This window comes from Paramisgurnus dabryanus, chromosome 4 (assembly GCF_030506205.2).
Source record: "Paramisgurnus dabryanus chromosome 4, PD_genome_1.1, whole genome shotgun sequence".
Classification (NCBI taxonomy): Eukaryota; Metazoa; Chordata; class Actinopteri; order Cypriniformes; family Cobitidae; genus Paramisgurnus; species Paramisgurnus dabryanus.
The window spans coordinates 7,073,174-7,093,876 of record NC_133340.1 but is presented as its reverse complement, the minus strand read 5'-3'; the positions used below and the strand labels follow the sequence as shown (position 1 = coordinate 7,093,876).

Sequence of the window (20,703 nt, the reverse complement as noted above, 5' to 3'; positions counted from 1 at the left end):
CCATAATGATTACACCCCATGTCACAAGTCAAACGGTCCAACCCCCGTGTCTCTACGATGTTCTGATGCGGAGATATAAGGCTTTGTTTACTCTGTTGCTAGGGTACTGTATTTGGTTGCTAGGGAAAAAAATTGGCATCCCATAATGATTACACTCTGAGTCACGAGTCAAACGGTCCAACCCCCGTGTCTCTACGATGTTCTGATGCGGAGATATAAGGCTTTGTTTACTCTGTTGCTAGGGTACTGTATTTGGTTGCTAGGGAAAAAATTGGCATCCCATAGTGATTACACTCTGAGTCACGAGTCAAACGGTCCAACCCCCGTGTCTCTATGATGTTCTGATGCGGAGATATAAGGCTTTGTTTACTCTGTTGCTAGGGTACTGTATTTGGTTGCTAGGGAAAAAAATGGCATCCCATAGTAATTACACTCTGAGTCACGAGTCAAACGGTCCAACCCCCGTGTCTCTACGATGTTCTGATGCGGAGATATAAGGCTTTGTTTACTCTGTTGCTAGGGTACTGTATTTGGTTGCTAGGGAAAAAATTGGCATCCCATAGTGATTACACTCTGAGTCACGAGTCAAACGGTCCAACCCCCGTGTCTCTACGATGTTCAGATGCGGAGATATAAGGCTTTGTTTACTCTGTTGCTAGGGTCCTGCATTTGGTTGCTAGGGAAAAAAATGGCATCCACTAGTGATTACGCTGCGAGTCACGAGTCAAACGGTCCAAACCCCGTGTCTCTACGATGTTCTGATGCGGAGATATAAGGCATTGTGTATTCGGTTGCTAGGGTAGTGTATTTGGTTGCTAGGGAGAAAATTGGCATCCCATAATGATCATACTCCAAGCCACAAGTAAAACGGGCCAACCCCCGTGTCTCTACGTTGTTCTGATGCGGAGATATAAGGCTTTGTTTACTCTGTTGCTAGGGTACTGTATTTGGTTGCTAGGGAAAATATTGGCATCCCATAATGATTACACTCCGAGTCACGAGTCAAACGGTCCAACCCACATGTCTCTACGATGTTCTGATGCGAAGATATAAGGCTTTGTTTAATCGGTTGCTAGGGTACTGTATTTGGTTGCTAGGGAGAAAATTGGCATCCACTAGTGATTACACTCCGAGTCACGAGTCAAACGGTCAAACCCCCGTGTCTCTACGATTTTCTGATGCGGAGATATAAGGCTTTGTTTACTCTGTTGCTAGGGTACTGTATTTGGTTGCTAGGGAAAAAATTGGCATCCACTAGTGATTACACTCCGAGTCACGAGTCAAACGGTCCAACCCCCGTGTCTCTACGATGTTCGGATGCGGAGATATAAGGCTTTGTTTACTCTGTTGCTAGGGTCCTGCATTTGGTTGCTAGGGAAAAAAATGGCATCCACTAGTGATTACGCTGCGAGTCACGAGTCAAACGGTCCAAATCCCGTGTCTCTACGATGTTCTGATGCGGAGATATAAGGCATTGTGTATTCGGTTGCTAGGGTAGTGTATTTGGTTGCTAGGGAGAAAATTGGCATCCCATAATGATCATACTCCAAGCCACAAGTAAAACGGGCCAACCCCCGTGTCTCTACGTTGTTCTGATGCGGAGATATAAGGCTTTGGTTACTCTGTTGCTAGGGTACTGTATTTGGTTGCTAGGGAAAATATTGGCATCCCATAATGATTACACTCCGAGTCACGAGTCAAACGGTCCAACCCCCGTGTCTCTACGATGTTCTGATGCGGAGATATAAGGCTTTGTTTACTCTGTTGCTAGGGTACTGTATTTGGTTGCTAGGGAAAAAAATTGGCATCCCATAATGATTACACCCCATGTCACAAGTCAAACGGTCCAACCCCCGTGTCTCTACGATGTTCTGATGCGGAGATATAAGGCTTTGTTTACTCTGTTGCTAGGGTACTGTATTTGGTTGCTAGGGAAAAAATTGGCATCCCATAGTGATTACACTCTGAGTCACGAGTCAAACGGTCCAACCCCCGTGTCTCTATGATGTTCTGATGCGGAGATATAAGGCTTTGTTTACTCTGTTGCTAGGGTACTGTATTTGGTTGCTAGGGAAAAAAATGGCATCCCATAGTAATTACACTCTGAGTCACGAGTCAAACGGTCCAACCCCCGTGTCTCTACGATGTTCTGATGCGGAGATATAAGGCTTTGTTTACTCTGTTGCTAGGGTACTGTATTTGGTTGCTAGGGAAAAAATTGGCATCCCATAGTGATTACACTCTGAGTCACGAGTCAAACGGTTCAACCCCCGTGTCTCTACGATGTTCGGATGCGGAGATATAAGGCTTTGTTTACTCTGTTGCTAGGGTCCTGCATTTGGTTGCTAGGGAAAAAAATGGCATCCACTAGTGATTACGCTGCGAGTCACGAGTCAAACGGTCCAAACCCCGTGTCTCTACGATGTTCTGATGCGGAGATATAAGGCATTGTGTATTCGGTTGCTAGGGTAGTGTATTTGGTTGCTAGGGAGAAAATTGGCATCCCATAATTATCATACTCCAAGCCACAAGTAAAACGGGCCAACCCCCGTGTCTCTACGTTGTTCTGATGCGGAAATATAAGGCTTTGGTTACTCTGTTGCTAGGGTACTGTATTTGGTTGCTAGGGAAAATATTGGCATACCATAATGATTACACTCCGAGTCACGAGTCAAACGGTCCAACCCCCGTGTCTCTACGATGTTCTGATGCGGAGATATAAGGCTTTGTTTACTCTGTTGCTAGGGTACTGTATTTGGTTGCTAGGGAAAAAAATTGGCATCCCATAATGATTACACCCCATGTCACAAGTCAAACGGTCCAACCCCCGTGTCTCTACGATGTTCTGATGCGGAGATATAAGGCTTTGTTTACTCTGTTGCTAGGGTACTGTATTTGGTTGCTAGGGAAAAAAATTGGCATCCCATAATGATTACACTCTGAGTCACGAGTCAAACGGTCCAACCCCCGTGTCTCTACGATGTTCTGATGCGGAGATATAAGGCTTTGTTTACTCTGTTGCTAGGGTACTGTATTTGGTTGCTAGGGAAAAAATTGGCATCCCATAGTGATTACACTCTGAGTCACGAGTCAAACGGTCCAACCCCCGTGTCTCTATGATGTTCTGATGCGGAGATATAAGGCTTTGTTTACTCTGTTGCTAGGGTACTGTATTTGGTTGCTAGGGAAAAAAATGGCATCCCATAGTAATTACACTCTGAGTCACGAGTCAAACGGTCCAACCCCCGTGTCTCTACGATGTTCTGATGCGGAGATATAAGGCTTTGTTTACTCTGTTGCTAGGGTACTGTATTTGGTTGCTAGGGAAAAAATTGGCATCCCATAGTGATTACACTCTGAGTCACGAGTCAAACGGTCCAACCCCCGTGTCTCTACGATGTTCGGATGCGGAGATATAAGGCTTTGTTTACTCTGTTGCTAGGGTCCTGCATTTGGTTGCTAGGGAAAAAAATGGCATCCACTAGTGATTACGCTGCGAGTCACGAGTCAAACGGTCCAAACCCCGTGTCTCTACGATGTTCTGATGCGGAGATATAAGGCATTGTGTATTCGGTTGCTAGGGTAGTGTATTTGGTTGCTAGGGAGAAAATTGGCATCCCATAATGATCATACTCCAAGCCACAAGTAAAACGGGCCAACCCCCGTGTCTCTACGTTGTTCTGATGCGGAGATATAAGGCTTTGTTTACTCTGTTGCTAGGGTACTGTATTTGGTTGCTAGGGAAAATATTGGCATCCCATAATGATTACACTCCGAGTCACGAGTCAAACGGTCCAACCCACATGTCTCTACGATGTTCTGATGCGAAGATATAAGGCTTTGTTTAATCGGTTGCTAGGGTACTGTATTTGGTTGCTAGGGAGAAAATTGGCATCCACTAGTGATTACACTCCGAGTCACGAGTCAAACGGTCAAACCCCCGTGTCTCTACGATTTTCTGATGCGGAGATATAAGGCTTTGTTTACTCTGTTGCTAGGGTACTGTATTTGGTTGCTAGGGAAAAAATTGGCATCCACTAGTGATTACACTCCGAGTCACGAGTCAAACGGTCAAACCCCCGTGTCTCTACGATGTTCTGATGCGGAGATATAAGGCTTTGTTTACTCTGTTGCTAGGGTACTGTATTTGGTTGCTAGGGAAAAAATTGGCATCCACTAGTGATTACACTCCGAGATACGATTCAAACGGTCCAACCCCCGTGTCTCTGCGATGTTCTGATGTGGAGATAAAAGGCTTTGTTTACTCTGTTGCTAGGGTAATGTATTTGGTTGCTAGGGAGAAAATTGGCATCCACTAGTGATTACACTCCGAGTCAAGAGTCAAACGGTCCAAACCCCGTGTCTCTACGATGTTCTTATGCAGAGATATAAGGGTTTGTTTACTCTGTTGCTAGGGTACTGTATTTGGTTGCTAGGGAAAAAATGGCATCCACTAGTGATTACCCTCCGAGTCATGAGTCAAACGGTCCAACCCCTGTGTCTCTACGATGTTCTGATGCGGAGATATAAGGCTTTGTTTACTCTGTTGCTAGGGTACTGTATTTGGTTGCTAGGGAAAAAAATGGCATCCACTAGTGATTACCCTCCGAGTCACGAGTCAAACGGTCCAAACCCCATGTCTCTACGATGTTCTGATGCGGAGATATAAGGCTTTGTTTACTCTGTTGCTAGGGTACTGTATTTGGTTGCTAGGGAAAAAATGGCATCCACTAGTGATTACCCTCCGAGTCATGAGTCAAACGGTCCAACCCCCATGTCTCTACGATGTTCTGATGTGGAGATATAAGGCTTTGTTTACTCTGTTGCTAGGGTACTGTATTTGGTTGCTAGGGGCGTGGCTTGGGAGTGGCCAATGATGTGCCCAGTGATTACACTCCGAGTCACAAGTAAAACGGTCCAACCCCCGTGTCTCTACGATGTTCTGATGCGGAGATATAAGGCTTTGTTTACTCTGTTGCTAGGGTACTGTATTTGGTTGCTAGGGGCGTGGCTTGGGAGTGGCCAATGATGTGCCCAGTGATTACACTCCGAGTCACAAATAAAACGGTCCAAACCCCGTGTCTCTACGATTTTCTGATGCGGAGATATAAGGCTTTGTTTATTCGGTTGCTAGGGTGCTCAAATTTGGTTGCTAGGGGCGTGGCTTGGGAGTGGCCAATGATGTGCCCAATTGTTACACCCCTAGTCACAAGTAAAACGGTCCAACCCCCGTGTCTCTACGATGTTCTGATGCCGAGATATAACTGTTTGTATTTTATGTTGCGAGGGTGCTCAAAAGTGGTTGCTAGGGGCGTGGCTTAGTAACTCTGTAAGGATCCTGAGAGACTGATTGGATGCCTGAGTAAAATGAGCCCACCCCCATGTCTCTATGACACTGTGGTGCAAAGATATCCATCTGGGCATTTTATAATGGCAGTCTATGGGATAGGTTGCTAGGGTGCTCAAAAGTGGTTGCTAGGGGCGTGGCTTAATAGCTCTGAGATGATCCTGAGAGACTGATTGGATGCCCGAGTAAAATGAGCCCACTTACTTATCTCTACGACACTGTAAAGCAAAGATATCCCATCTGGAATGATTTTATTCCCTTATATGGGCGTGTTCCCTGCCCCATTATAAGTCAATGGGAAATTTCGGGTGCTTCTTACACCCCAGGGGTACAGCTTACACCCCATTGTGATGTATGCTCTTACAGAGCCTACCACCCTCTTCAAATGTTATAACCCACATGTTTCTACCAAATCCTCGAGCGGAGCTATGACCCGTCAAAGTTTGGCCAATGTTAAGTCAATGGGATTTTTTGGGTGGTTTTTCGCCCCCCTTTCGGAAATCCTGCACCCGATCTCTTATAAAAGTCATAGCACACCTCTCCTCAATAATCCGGTCAATTTGAGCCCTCTTTCGTGTGTCTACGACCAACCGTGTGGGACGAGTTACGCGCCGAAAAAGTGTGCAGACATAAGAATAATAAGATACTAGATAGGTACATTTCCTGAAGAAAATGTGAGTGGTGCTTGCCGTGGCAAAATTCTGGGGACCATATATGATTATACTCCAAGCCAAAAGTTAAACGATCCAACTCCCGTGTCTCTACGATGTTCTGATGTGGAGATATAAGGCTGGGTTTATCCGGTTGCTAGGGTACTGTCTTTGGTTGCTAGGGAAAAATTTGGCATCCCATAATGATTACACTCTGAGTCACGAGTCATACGGTCCATCCCCCGTGTCTCAACGATGTTCTGATGCAGAGATATAAGGCTTTGTTTATTCGGGTGCTAGGGTACTGTATTTGGTTGCTAGGGAAAATTTTGACATCCCATAGTGATTACCCTCCGAGTCACGAGTCAAACGGTCCAACCCCCTTGTCTCTACGATGTTCTGATGCGGAGATATAAGGCTTTGTTTACTCTGTTGCTAGGGTACTGTATTTGGTTGCTAGGGAAAAAATTGGCATCCCATAATGATTACACTCTGAGTCACGAGTCAAACGGTCCAACCCCCATGTCTCTACGATGTTCTGATGCGGAGATATAAGGCTTTGTTTACTCTGTTGCTAGGGTACTGTATTTGGTTGCTAGGGAAAAAATTGGCATCCCATAATGATTACACTCTGAGTCACGAGTCAAATGGTCCAACCCCCGTGTCTCTACAATGTTCTGATGCTGAGATATAAGGCTTTGTTTACTCTGTTGCTAGGGTACTGTATTTGGTTGCTAGGGAAAAAATTGGCATCCCATAATGATTACACTCAGAGTCACGAGTCAAACGGTCCAACCCCCGTGTCTCTACGATGTTCTGATGCGGAGATATAAGGCTTTGTTTACTCTGTTGCTAGGGTACTGTATTTGGTTGCTAGGGAAAAAATTGGCATCCCATAATGATTACACTCTGAGTCACGAGTCAAACGGTCCAACCCCCGTGTCTCTAAGATGTTCTGATGCGGAGATATAAGGCTTTGTTTAGTCTGTTGCTAGGGTACTGTATTTGGTTGCTAGGGAAAAAATGGCATCCACTAGTGATTACCCTTCGAGTCACAAGTCAAACGGTCCAACCCCCGTGTCTCTATGATGTTCTGATGCGGAGATATAAGGCTTTGTTTACTCTGTTGCTAGGGTACTGTATTTGGTTGCTAGGGGCGGGGCTTGGGAGTGGCCAATGATGTGACCAGTTGTTACACTCCGAGTCACAAAGTAAAACGGTCCAACCCCCGTGTTTCTACGATGTTCTGATGCGAAGATATAAGGCTTTGTTTGTTTTGTTGCTAGGGTGCTCATATTTGGTTGCTAGGGGCGTGGCTTAATAACTCTGTAAAGATCCTGAGAGACCGATTGGATGCCTGAGTAAAATGAGCCCACCCCCATGTTTGTATGACACTGTGATGCAAAGATATCCATTTGGGCATTTTATAATGGCAGTCTATGGGAGATGTTGCTAGGGTGCCCAAAATGGTTGCTAGGGGCGTGGCTTAATAGCTCTGGGAAGTTCCTGAGAGACTGATTGGGTGCCTGACAAAAATAAGCCCACCCCCTTGTCCCTACGAAGCTGCAATGCGAAGATATCCCATCAGGAACATTTTTATTCCCTTATATGGGCGTGTTCCCTGTCCCATTGACTTTTCATTAGGGCACTTTTGGGAGCCTCTTACACCCCAGGGGTACAACTGACACCCCATTGTGATGTATGTTCTTACAGAGCCTACCACCGTCTTCAAATGTTATAACCCACATGTTTCTACAAAATCCTCGAGCGGAGCTATGACTCGTCAAAGTTGGGCGCAATGTTAAGTCAATGGGATTTTTCGGGTGGTTTTTCGCACCCCTTTCCGAAATCCTGCACCCGATCGCTTATAAAAGTCATAGCACACCTCTCCTCAATAAGCCGCTCGATTTGAGCCCTCTTTCATGGGTCTACGACAAACCGTGCGGGACGAGTTAGGTGCCGAAAAAACGTGCAGATGTAAGAATAAAATATAATAATAATAATAAATATGAGCAATAGTAAGTGATGCCTTGCATAAATGCAAGCACCACTAATAATAAGTATGAGCAATAGTAATAGTGATGCCTTGCATAAATGCAAGCACCACTAATAATAAGTATGAGCAATAGTAATAGTGATGCCTTGCATAAATGCAAGCACCACTAACTAGATAGGTACATTTCCTGAAGAAAATGTGAAGTGGTGCTTGCCGTGGCAAAATTCTGGGGACCATATATATACTCCAAGCCAAAAGTAAAACAGTCCAACCACCGTGTCTCTACGATGTTCTGATGCGGAGATATAAGGCTTTGTTTACTCTGTTGCTAGGGTACTGTATTTGGTTGCTAGGGAAAAAATTGGCATCCCATAATGATTACACTCCGAGTCACGAGTCAAACGGTCCAACCCCCGTGTCTCTACGATGTTCTGATGCGGAGATATAAGGCTTTGTTTACTCTGTTGCTAGGGTACTGTATTTGGTTGCTAGGGAAAAAATTGGCATCCCATAATGATTACACGCCGAGTCACGACTCAAACGGTCCAACCCCCGTGTCTCTAAGTTGTTCTGATGCGGAGATATAAGGCTTTGTTTACTCTGTTGCTAGGGTACTGTATTTGGTTGCTAGGGAAAAAATTGGCATCCCATAATGATTACACTCCGAGTCACGAGTCAAACGGTCCAACCCCCGTGTCTCTACGATGTTCTGATGCGGAGATATAAGGCTTTGTTTACTCTGTTGCTAGGGTACTGTATTTGGTTGCTAGGGAAAAAATTGGCATCCCATAATGATTACACTCCGAGTCACGAGTCAAACGGTCCAACACCCGTGTCTCTACGATGTTCTGATGCGGAGATATAAGGCTTTGTTTACTCTGTTGCTAGGGTACTGTATTTGGTTGCTAAGGAAAAAATTGGCATCCCATAATGATTACACTCTGAGTCACGAGTCAAACGGTCCAACCCCCGTGTCTCTACAATGTTCGGATGCCGAGATATAACTGTTTGAATTTTATGTTGCTAGGGTGCTCAAAAGTGGTTGCTAGGGGCGTGGCTTAATACCTATGTAAGTATCCTGAGAGACTGATTGGATGCCTGAGTAAAATGAGCCCACCCCCATGTCTCTATGACACTGTGGTGCAAAGATATCCATCTGGGCATTTTATAATGGCAGTCTATGGGAGATGTTGCTAGGGTGCCCAAAATTGTTGCTAGGGGCGTGGCTTAATAGCTCTGGGATGATCCTGAGAGACTGATTGGATGCCCGAGTAAAATGAGCCCACCCACTTATCTCTACGACACTGTAAAGCAAAGATATCCCATCTGGAACTGTTTTATTCCCTTATATGGGCGTGTTTCCTGCCCCATTATATGTCAATGGGAAATATTCGGGTGCCTCTTACACCCCAGGGGTACAACTTACACCCCAATGTCATGTATGTTCTTACATAGCCTACCACCCTCTTCAAATGTGGTAACCCACATGTTTCTATGAAATCCTTGAGCGGAGCTATGACCTGTCAAAGTTGGGCGCAATTTTAAGTCAATGGGATTTTTTGGGTGGTTTTTCGCCCCAAATCTTGCACCCGATCTTTTAGAAAAGTCATAGCAGACGTGTCCTCAATAAGCCGGTCGTTTTGAGCCCTGTTTCATTGGTCTACGACAAACCGTGCGGGACGAGTTACGCGCCGAAAAAGTGTCCAGATATAAGAATAAATAAATAAAAATATAATAAGTATGCAAGATAATAATAGTGATGCCTTGCATAAATGCAAGCACCACTAATAATAATAATAATAAGTTTAGATACAACAACAGTATGTTGGCTTTGTCAAGCCAACATAATAACTCCTTGAAGAACAATAGGGTCCTCACACCCCGGTGTGCTCGGGCCCTAATAACTCCTTGAAGAACAATAGGGTCCTCACACCCCGGTGTGCTCGGGCCCTAATGAACTAATATCTTGAGGAAAACTAAGAAAGATTACTACAATAAATTAATAGAAACTAAGAAATCTGATGTGAGGGAAATGTGGAAAATATTGAATAAAGTAATAAAAAAAGTTAAAAGTTAAGTTATCCTAAATATTTTAATATAGGAGACAAAGACAATTATAATATGATAGAGGTGGCAAATACATTCAATACATTTTTTGTCAATATTGGGAAAGAGTTGGCAGAGAATGTTCCTGACCCCAGAAGTAATCAATATGGTTATTGTTCTATTGAAAGAAATGTAAATTTCATGTTCCTTTCGCCGGTGGAGGAAAGTGAGATAATTCAAATCGTTTCAAAATGTAAGAACAAAACCTCAAATGATTGTAATAATGTTGATATGGTAGTGGTGAAAAATGTTATTGATTCCATTTCAAAACCTCTTACCTTTATTTATAACTTATCATTTCAATCTGGTAAATTTCCTAATCAAATGAAAATAGCTAAGGTCATTCCACTTTATAAATCAGGAGATAAACATCAATTTACAAATTATAGTCCGGTTTCTCTGCTTCCACAATTTTCAAAAATTCTGAAAAAACTTTTTATCACTCGTCTTGACAACTTTTTGGACAAACATAATATATTTAATGAATGTCAGTATGGATTTAGAGCAAAAAGGGCAACATCACTTGCATTGTTAGATTTTATAGAAGAAATATCAAGTTCAGTAGACAACAAAATGCATACTATTGGAATATTTGTTGATTTACAGAAGGCGTTTGATACCATCAATCATGAAATTTTGTTGGGAAAATTAGAGCGATATGGGATTAGAGGAAAGGTATTAAACTGGATAAGAAGTTATTTGACTCAGCGAAAGCAGTTTGTGAAGTTGGGAGATAATTGTTCTGAATGCTTGGAAATTTCTTGTGGAGTTGGGGCGGTGTTAGGCCCGAAACTGTTTCTTATTTACATTAATGATTTATGTCAAGTGTCAGAAGTATTGAAATTAGTGCTGTTTGCTGATGATACTAATATATTTTGTTCAGGCAATGATCTACAGTTGCTAGTGCAGGAGACAAATAAGGAATTAGAGAAGATTAAATTATGGTTTGATACAAACAAATTATCGCTTAACTTAAAGAAAACTAAATTAATGATGTTCGGAAATGGTCGAAATGATTTGCAAATTGAAATCAAGATGAATGGAGTGGTCATTGAAAAGGTCAATGAAATAAAATTTTTAGGCGTTATTATTGACAAAAACGTGAACTGGAAACCACACATTAGTTATGTTAGGAGTAAGGTTTCAAGGAGTATAGCAATAATTGGTAGAGCAAGACCATTTTTAAATCAGAAGTCTTTACGTATGCTTTATTGTTCATTAGTTTTGCCATACTTTACTTATTGTGTGGAAATATGGGAAAATAATTATATAGCAACACTTCAGCCACTTGTTATTTTACAGAAGAGAGTTTTACGGATCATTCATGGGGCGGGTTATAGGGAACATACTAATATTTTTTTTATCTAAATTACTAAAATTTAAAGATTTGGTGCAGTTACAGACTGTGCAAATTCTTTATAGGGCAAAGTGTAATGATTTACCTCAAAACGTACAGAAATTATTTACTTGGAGAGAAGGAGGGAATGTGTTGAGAGGAAAATTAAATTTCATATTACCAATGGTACATAGTAGGAAGAAAAGTTTTTGTGTTTCCATACAAGATTGCCTGTTGCTAACACATTGTATAAATGCATGAAGATTATGGGTTTGTGTTGTGTAAGAAATGTAATTTATAAGTTGTGTAAGGAAATGTAATGTATTAAGAGTTTGAAGGAGGGGTGGGAATTAGTAAATGTTTTTTTTTTAATTGTTGTTGTGTTTTGCATTATTTTGCATTGTATGCTTGAAATAAATTTGCTGAACTGAAGAACTAAATTTGTGCCCTTGATCTCTTGTAATACATTTAAATCCTGCATTAACTTTTCACATATATTTTTACACAAGGTTATTTATTAATCTAGTATGCAATCTAAATGTAATCTGAAATTAATCTCGTAAGCAATCTAAATGTAATCTGAAATATGTTCTTTAAAGGTGCCTTGAAAAGATGCATTGAAATGGTATGTTAAATTGTTCTTTGATATTTACATAGAAGGTATGTAACTTTATTACGTGCAAAAAATATCCAGAAACGTTTTTACATGTCCATTTACAACCCTAGTATTTGTCCTTTTAATTAAATTATCTAGTTTTGCCCTATTTGAAAGGGTCATGAATAATAATTTTGAGCTCTGCTCTTATTGCTCTGCGCTGCGGCTCATGCCAGTAGCACACACAAGTAAACATTTTAACAACTTTGTAATTAATTTAATGTGTAATTTCATGTTGGGTGTGTAAATCTCGAAATATGTGACATCACATTGGAGTTATGTTGAGATTGGCCTGTTTTCCAGCAGTCTTTTGCATGCACAAGGTTTACATAAAAACGAGGAAACAAATGCATTTGAGGCTCAGGATATCTCATTACCATGTACAGAACTCTTATTATTTATCTATGCCTAGGTAAATATAGTTTTTATTCTATGGCACCTTAAGTACTGTCAAAAGGAAAATGAAAATGCAGCCCAGATCAGAATGGCAGGTTTAGCACTTACAGATGCTGAGCAGTCAGTGAGAAGCATGATTCATAAATGGGATGTTGGTTTATTTTATGTTTTTTTTTTTTTGCTCAGTGTTTGCTTAACTGCTTTTGTCAAACATTCTTGTGGGTCTGTAACAGCTCAGTGGTCAGTTTCATCAAAATATTTGCTGTACCTATTTTAAAATGAATTGTTTTAAGAATAATCACAGACTTTAAAGACAATTTGTTTTCATTTTTACAGTGCACTACGGAAAGAGAAGATTGCAGTGCTGCAAGTGAAAAACAACATGGCAGCTGATCTGGAGAGACTTCTGAACCACAGAGAGGTAAGTGCTGTGTCAGAAGATGAAAAATAGCCGAATGCCTTAAAGTGCCCATATTATGACTGCTTTTCCACAGTTATATAGGTGTATGAGTTCCATAAAGCATTTTTCAAAAGTTGTTTGCTCGAAATAGCTTGTAGGAAAAGATTGTTACCCATCTCTAGTAGCCTCTGTTTAGTGCATTTCAGATTGTGCCGTTTTGAGCTGGTCATTACATATTTATGAGCTGCTGCTCCTTTGATCACGCCCCACTACTAACGTCTTGTGCTCGTGCTCAGTGGTATCGTGAGCAGTACAGACCATACTGTGTTATTATTTTTATATATTATTATTAACGATTTATGTTGCCAACAGACAAATCAAGCAGAAAAGTATCACTAATAAGTACACTTCAAGAGAAGAAACTCATGACACACAAAGATTCCAGAGTAAATTGTGATGTAGCAGTCTCAACAATACACTCGTTTTCCCTGGACAATACTAACATATTCCCGTTATAAAACATTTTCAAACGCATTATTTTCGCAAATGACAGAAATTTAGACCCGGCGGGGGATGTATACTGCTTGTGGGCCGCGTGCTAATTGCTAGAAGCTAGCGGGAGGTCCGGACCGTAAAGTTATAAGAGACTCGGGGGTACGTTGGCCTCGTCAGAAAAGCTGGATCGGTAAGGCCCGGTCTCGGTTAGTTTGGCAAAACACTATTACTTAGTTCATGTAGAATTGTAAAATAAAGCCGTTAAATATTTTTTTTAACGTTTGAAACCACGCTGCAAACTATATAGCCTGCAAAAATATCTATATAGCCTAACGTTACTGTCTACAAACAATAACATATACATTAAAAAGGTATAATTTACGGCATTAGCATCAATGTATGATCTCTGTTTTGAGATACAGATGCTCTAGGATCATAAATGTAGTATTTTGTGACAGAAGATGACAACATGCAAAATATAACGTGACTTCTTACCTTTTGTGTTGATATAGCGATCGCGAATCGAATCCAGTCTGTTTCAGATGTGTGAATGATCCATGAAAGTCCAATAAAATACATTCAATGACCATTTTTGTCCACAAATGCGTATAATCCGTTAAATATAGCTACATAGTCTGTTGTTTACATCAGATTTCGCATGAACGTCTTATCGCCGACAATCTGAGGACAATTTGCGTCGTAACACACTGTATATGAGATCACATTTTAGGTTTAAATAAACATCCGTTTAAACTTTGTTTTTAAAAGTAGGCGGGAGTATAATCCATAATATCCAAATAGCGCTGTTATTTCCGTGAGCCATGATAACAGCATTAGAGGGTATCAGCGAAGTGAGTGACTGCTCTGTGCTCTCTAGCTACCTGGTGGGTGGAGACTTGCGAGTGGGGTGCTGGGCGGGAAAATTCAAATGGAATGTGACGAAACGGCTAGTTACGTCACTTCGGAGCTGAGTTTGAACTCGCGCAATCTGAGACTCAAGGCAGAGGACATTCAGAAACCTGTATCTCTCTCAACACAGCATGGATGGATTTTTTTCCAAGTTTGTATGCGTGTGGAAGCATCAGAGACACAAAATAACATAAAGTTAAAGTTTTTATAATAAAGTGAGTTTTTCATAATATGGGCACTTTAATTTTCTCTTTCCACTGGCATTGTATGATTCACAAAGAAATACACTGACCTGTTTAATCCAGTGTGTTCCAAAATAAAAGTTTATATTGTTTATGGTTTTAATAAGTCTCAGGCCATCATGCCACCATTAGATTTGTTTTTTGTTCGGTTGTATATCGGCCATATATATTTTGTCTCTTTATTAGAATACAACCAGAAAATGCAGGAAATTTGTATGCAGTATAAAATAATACAATTATTATCTGAAGTATCAAGTATTTAGTGTGACCTGCCCTTACACTTGAGCAATAGCAGGAACCTGCAGGCTCTCTTAAGCCTAAATGAAATTACAGAATATTTTCTAATTGCAATCTAATGTTTTATAATGACCCTTAATAGAATTCAAGATGTGTTTAATGCTAGGAGAGGTCACACTAAATACTGACTTTGGCATTTTTGTTAAAAAAAAGGTACATTTTGTTTACATATTTCCTGTATTTTCTGTGTGTATTCTAATGAACAGATTGGAAAATAAATATGAATGGTCTTTAAAACTATTAAAACAAGACTGGTGGTGATTTTTGCAAAATACTTAAGTTAAACAAGGTATCTTGAATTGGGAAGAACCTTTAAAATTCTTTATAAAAACATCCCACCCATTATTTGACAACTTTTTCATCTTTATTGTAAATTGTTACCAACCTAACATTTAGATTTGGGTGTGTTGTGTATTCTTCGTTTAGATCAGGATCCCACAGTGACGTAAATACAGTTACATTTTGTCTTGGGTGGAGACAGTAATACACATGATTAAAGGGATAGTTCACCCAAAAACGAAAATTCTGTCATCATTTACGCACCTATATGTTGTTTTAAACACGTTTCTTTCTTGATAAAAACAAAAGAAGGTATCTTCATGAATAAATGGTAAGTAAACCAATGGTACCCATTGACTTTCATACCAAATATATGGAAGCCAATGGGTACTGTAATAAAAAAAAACATATTTTCCAAAAATACTTTACATAGATAGATATTGACCGCATTTCTATTTCTTCTATCTTTTATTTAAAAAAAAAAAAAACACTTTCTTTCTCGCTTAACAGGTATTGTTTCGGATTAGGGAAAACTATTGCCTCCCTAAGACAAATCTCTTTATAGTTTCCTAAGCTTTGTGAGTCGCTTTGGATAATAAAGGCTCTGCTAATAAACTAAATGTAATGTTACTGTGTGCTTACTGTCATTGATTAAAATATTTTTGTGTTCATCAGGAAGAAACTCGTACAGGTTTAAAACAACATGAGGGTGCCATGATGGTTAATGAATGCCTTTATTATAATGCTCAATTTTTGGGTGTTAATCCCTTTAAACTGCTATATTTTGGTCATATACCAAATATTGAGCTTTTCCTGTATTTGAGTAATCATATGTTTGGTATGTGTTCACATTAATGACCGCACATTAATCTGTCATTCTACAAAGTGTGGACATTTATATGCTCAAAATAAAACTTTTTAGATGTTTAACATCCCATGCGACTGCATGTAGAACTTTTAAAAATACATTTAGTTGGTTTTGACTGATGTGTGACTTTAGAACCAGTAACACTACTAAAGGAGTTCATAATAAAATGATTGAGATGTTCTATATATTGCCAAAGACCAGAAGCAATGTTTTTTCTGTTATGTGACATGTCATTACAACTGGGAAACAAAGGTAACTGAACCGAGTAATCCAATGACAAAAGTTTAAATGATTTTTATGATGAAAGCAGGAATTATGGAACTAGTCCTGATAAGAAATATGGAGATTAATGCTATAATATGTTGACTGAAGTACTTCGATAAACAACCAAATTAACACCACTAACGCAACAAAAAAAAAACAGATAATGTCAGAGATTGAAATTAAAGAAAAATCAGTGACTGAAATCAAACTTTTATGTTTTTAATCTTATTATTAGATTAAGATTTTAGACTGAATTTTACAGACAGGGTCACATATTTCTTGATAATGCATAACATTATAACACTGATTTTAAAATGAGTGACTTTATAAAAATATATATAGGAATGTATAATTAATTCTGAATAATAATCCAAATATTATAATTTTAGTTTAAAGTGCTTTGGTGTTCACTCTAGCTTTACTTTATGCCCTTTAAAGGTGAGTGATGGCCAACAATAAACAGATAGAAAAACATCAGCAGGGATTACAGGCAAATATTTTTTATTTATTTTTGTAAAAACATTATGATACATTGTACATTAAAGTTGTCCAAACAATAGTGATGAGAGGCTAGGTGTGTCCTTTTTTGTTTCTTTTAGTCACAGACCTTCTGTTCCAAACAGCCGTTCCAAGTACAGTATTTGCAATTTATTGTCCAAGCAAGTCATCACCTTATTGAAAAGCCTCCTGGGCAAATTAGGAAGCTGTGACTCTAGTAACTGATCAATGGGGTAAGCTTTGTATGTTTAGGGTGCCTTTACATGTCAGCACAGCTTGTTCATTTTTTGCAAACTTTCTTAGAAGTGTCTGAGGTACACTCACTAACTAGAAAATCCTGTCTCTCAGGTCAACTGTTTCCCATGCTCAAGCTGTCGGATTAGTAATAACCTTGTTTAGGTTGCCTGTGGTTTTCATGCTGACAGGCAGCTAGTAGATGGCCTCATTGTGGGGAACTGATGTGTGAAGCCAAATCTACTTGACCCATGTGTTTTGAATATAGTGTTTTGAAAGCCATAGTACAGTTATGAATAACCTAACCAGCCCTCAGTGGGTAAAATTTTTTTTGTGTTGAAAAGGTTAGCTGAATTTACTTTGGTTGGAATTACTGATATTTTTATACTTGTGTCGAGCTGCATCTTAAACTACTGTATTGTTAGGCAGACTGAAGGTACATTACACCTCTCGTGACATTCTAAACTCCTAGGATATTAAAGGCAGGGTGTAACTGATTAAGCACTGGTGAAATCTGGAGCTATTTTCAACCAAATACTGCTGGCACACACTGTGCCGACTTCACAACTTCCACATTGGCATGTTGGCAGAAAGCATGCAATCCTCACAGACAGCTGCTCTTCTCTGGCACTTTTTAGCATACCAGTGCATATGGTCGTGCAGTGATAAATAGAAATATTGAATGACTCTTAAGCATTGGGCTGATCTATCCTGACCAATGAAGTGGGCTGCTATGTGTTAGCAGGAGATGTTTTAGATTGCTTTTCTGTAAAAAAAGAAAAAGTTTAATAAATTGAATAACAGTTCACAATTGAATTGATTAAATGGTTTGATTTGGTTTATGTTTGAGTTTGCTTTCCTATGTGAGAAATAGCTGGTCACAAATAAAGAATTTTTCATTATGATTTATCAGATTTGTGAAGGAGATTATTTTAAGATTTCTGATCCATAGTATGGAATGTCATATCCTTTTCCTGAAATGATATATTTTAAGAGATAAAGTGTATCTTATACACCTGTGACTTTCCAGTTCTATTCTGTTCTAAAGACTTTTCAATGTCTGTGGTTTTAGCAGCATGTTGTAAGAAGAAAATTTTCTTTTTTTCTGTGATCTTACATGAAACAATCTAAACATTTTCCCAGTGTAATTTAATCCCTTCACACATTAAAAACTTGAAGGTAATCTTTTGTTAAGCAACCACAAATTGCTAATAAGTTGTAGTTTAGACAAGACTGTGGTTGAACACACAACCATGAACATACATTAACTTGTTAATACACAGTTGTCAGCAAGTGTTTAAATTGTTTATCACTTTATAGTAATAAACTAGATAGCACTTCAGTAGCAGAAATTTTATTAATAAGGACTTGACTTATTTTTCTTTTTTTTCCTTTGTGTTTTAGGCCACTTTACATCCTTTGTGTAATGTTACAAAGTATACAATAATGTTACAAAGACAGCTTAAACAATGATAAGAAATTGAACATTTTCATTTAACTTTTATCTGATCTCAGAAATGAATTACACAAATGATTTTAGAGTAGTGAAAGAAAGCTATGTTGTTTGAGGGCGTTTCCTTAAGTTGATTCAAAAGTATTTCCAAAAGTAGGGCGGTGTGCTTTGTGCAGGTACTTTCAGGGCATTGATTTAAAAAGAGTCTGCTAAATGACAAGTTACTAATTACAATTTAAACAAAAATTAGTATAAACAAGGGACCTTCTTCCCACATACACAATAATAAAAACATTGACTTTATTTATTTTGAATTTAATTATCGAACTACTTTAAAACCTGTTAAGCGTCACTGTCCCGAATACGGGACACCTAAGTTTACTTTAACTCTTTCCCCGCCATTGACGAGATATCTCATCAATTAAGAGAAAACGCTTCCCCGCCAATGACGAGATTTTCCGTCTTTCCGCAATACCGCAAAAACGCAACTTTTTCAAAACCGGAAGTATTGCCCTATGGCAAGCGGCTGCATGTCCGTGTCTGTTTTAAAGATCGCTCTGAATCGGATCTCTATGAAAAGTCCGTCACAATAATGGAATTATCTCTGCTTTTTGCTCAAAATATGGTGTTTTTGCAAAAACCTACCCATATTCAAAAGCTGATTGCAAAAGAACCACTAAAGGTAGGATGAAACGGTTTTTTTTTTGTTTGAAAGCAGAGGGTCTGTTCTTTCATTTGGTATATTGTATGTTTATATATTTAAAGAAGAACATTTTCTGGAAGGCATTAAACTTTGGTGAAAATCATGAAAAACGCTGGCGCTGGCTGGCAACTTTTTTTTAAAAACGCTGGCGGTGAAAGAGTTAATATTGTTAATGTAAATTTTAATCTATCACTACAAACTATATATTGTTGGAAAGGTCTAAGCCTCTAGAATAGACAATTCAACAGTGTTTTGTAAAATAAATTATGTACTGCTAAATGTCACTGTCATTGCCTACGTTTACTTCAGTGTTTTGCATGTGAATTCTTATCTAATCATGACAAACTATAAATCGATTGAAATCTCTAAGAGTGTAGATTTCACTCAATAGGGTGGGGTGACACCTAAAGGGTTAAGTAAAAAATGTAAGTAATAAAATTAACCACGGTTTACTACAGAAAAAATATGGATACTATAGGTAAACAAGGGTTACTGTAGGTTTGTACAAAAATTTCCAATAGCAATACAAAAAATACCAGTAATCAAAATTCAGAAAAGCAGAAAAACACCACATTGTGATCTGTGTTTGTCTACTTTGGCGTTTTAGTGTTAAATGCTCTGCTTAAGGCCATGACAATGCTTGCACAACGAGACTGCAAACAAAGCATTTCTGTCTCTTTCTTACTATCTGTTGTTAACTCTTATGTGTTGTTAGGGAAGTTTTCATCCACTAAATCTTATATTTACATGTATTTTAAGAAAATGCTTTGAAATTTTTCAAAAACTCAACGATGTACCGTGGGCACATTTACTACCCTTTCATGTTTTAGTGGATGAAAACATCAACTAAATTAAACGGAACATTTTCCCTTTTTTTCATAAATCTGTAAATCAACCTCAGTACTGATCAAACTACCAAAGCTTCACAAAAATTCCATGATTTTAACTCTTTAATTGCCAAGTTCATTAGTGGTGTCACTGATTTGGAGAAAAAAACACACAAAATAACCGATTTTCAATATGAAAAAAATTGTAAACTGGATTTTTTTTTACCTTTTTCACAGTCTTGAACATATCAAAGATTTGTAAAAACATTGTAGCATTGTAGTTAGTTCCAACCCTAATCAAACACACCTGAACAAACTAATCAATGTCTTAAGGATTTAGACATCAGGTTAGATTATCAGTGCCTAGGCTAAAATATGCAGGACTGCGGCTCTCTAGGACCGAACTTGCCTACCCCTGGCAACTCAATGTACAAGCCAAAAATTAAGCTTCGTTTTTGCACAGGGCTACTAAAAGGTTAATACTGTCACATGGTAATCAACAGTAAAAATGACAAATTTGACCTCTTAGCAAAAGGAAAAACCATAAACATTCAAGAATGCATGATAATAAAGTGTCATGGCTCTCCAATCAAAATATGTGGTTATAATGGAAGTCAATGAGGCAAAAACAGCCACTAACAATGAATACTGATAAATAAAAACTGATGCTACACAAAAACTAAAAATGCATCAAAGCCAATGTTTTTACTAATTTTTGACATGCCCAAGACTGTGAAAAAGGTAAACA

The 20,703-nt window shown here is 39.0% G+C and overlaps 1 protein-coding gene across 2 annotated transcripts in view; it reads left to right on the top strand.

Moving 5' to 3' along the window:
* The window catches only part of pibf1 (progesterone immunomodulatory binding factor 1), a 136,840-nt gene that overhangs the window by 114,986 nt on the left and 1,151 nt on the right, over positions 1-20,703 (top strand). For both annotated transcript variants that reach the window (XM_065295755.2, XM_065295757.2), the window contains one exon: positions 12,823-12,907. In XM_065295755.2, the coding sequence (XP_065151827.1) occupies positions 12,823-12,907 (85 nt within the window). The remainder of the gene's footprint in view (positions 1-12,822; positions 12,908-20,703) is intronic.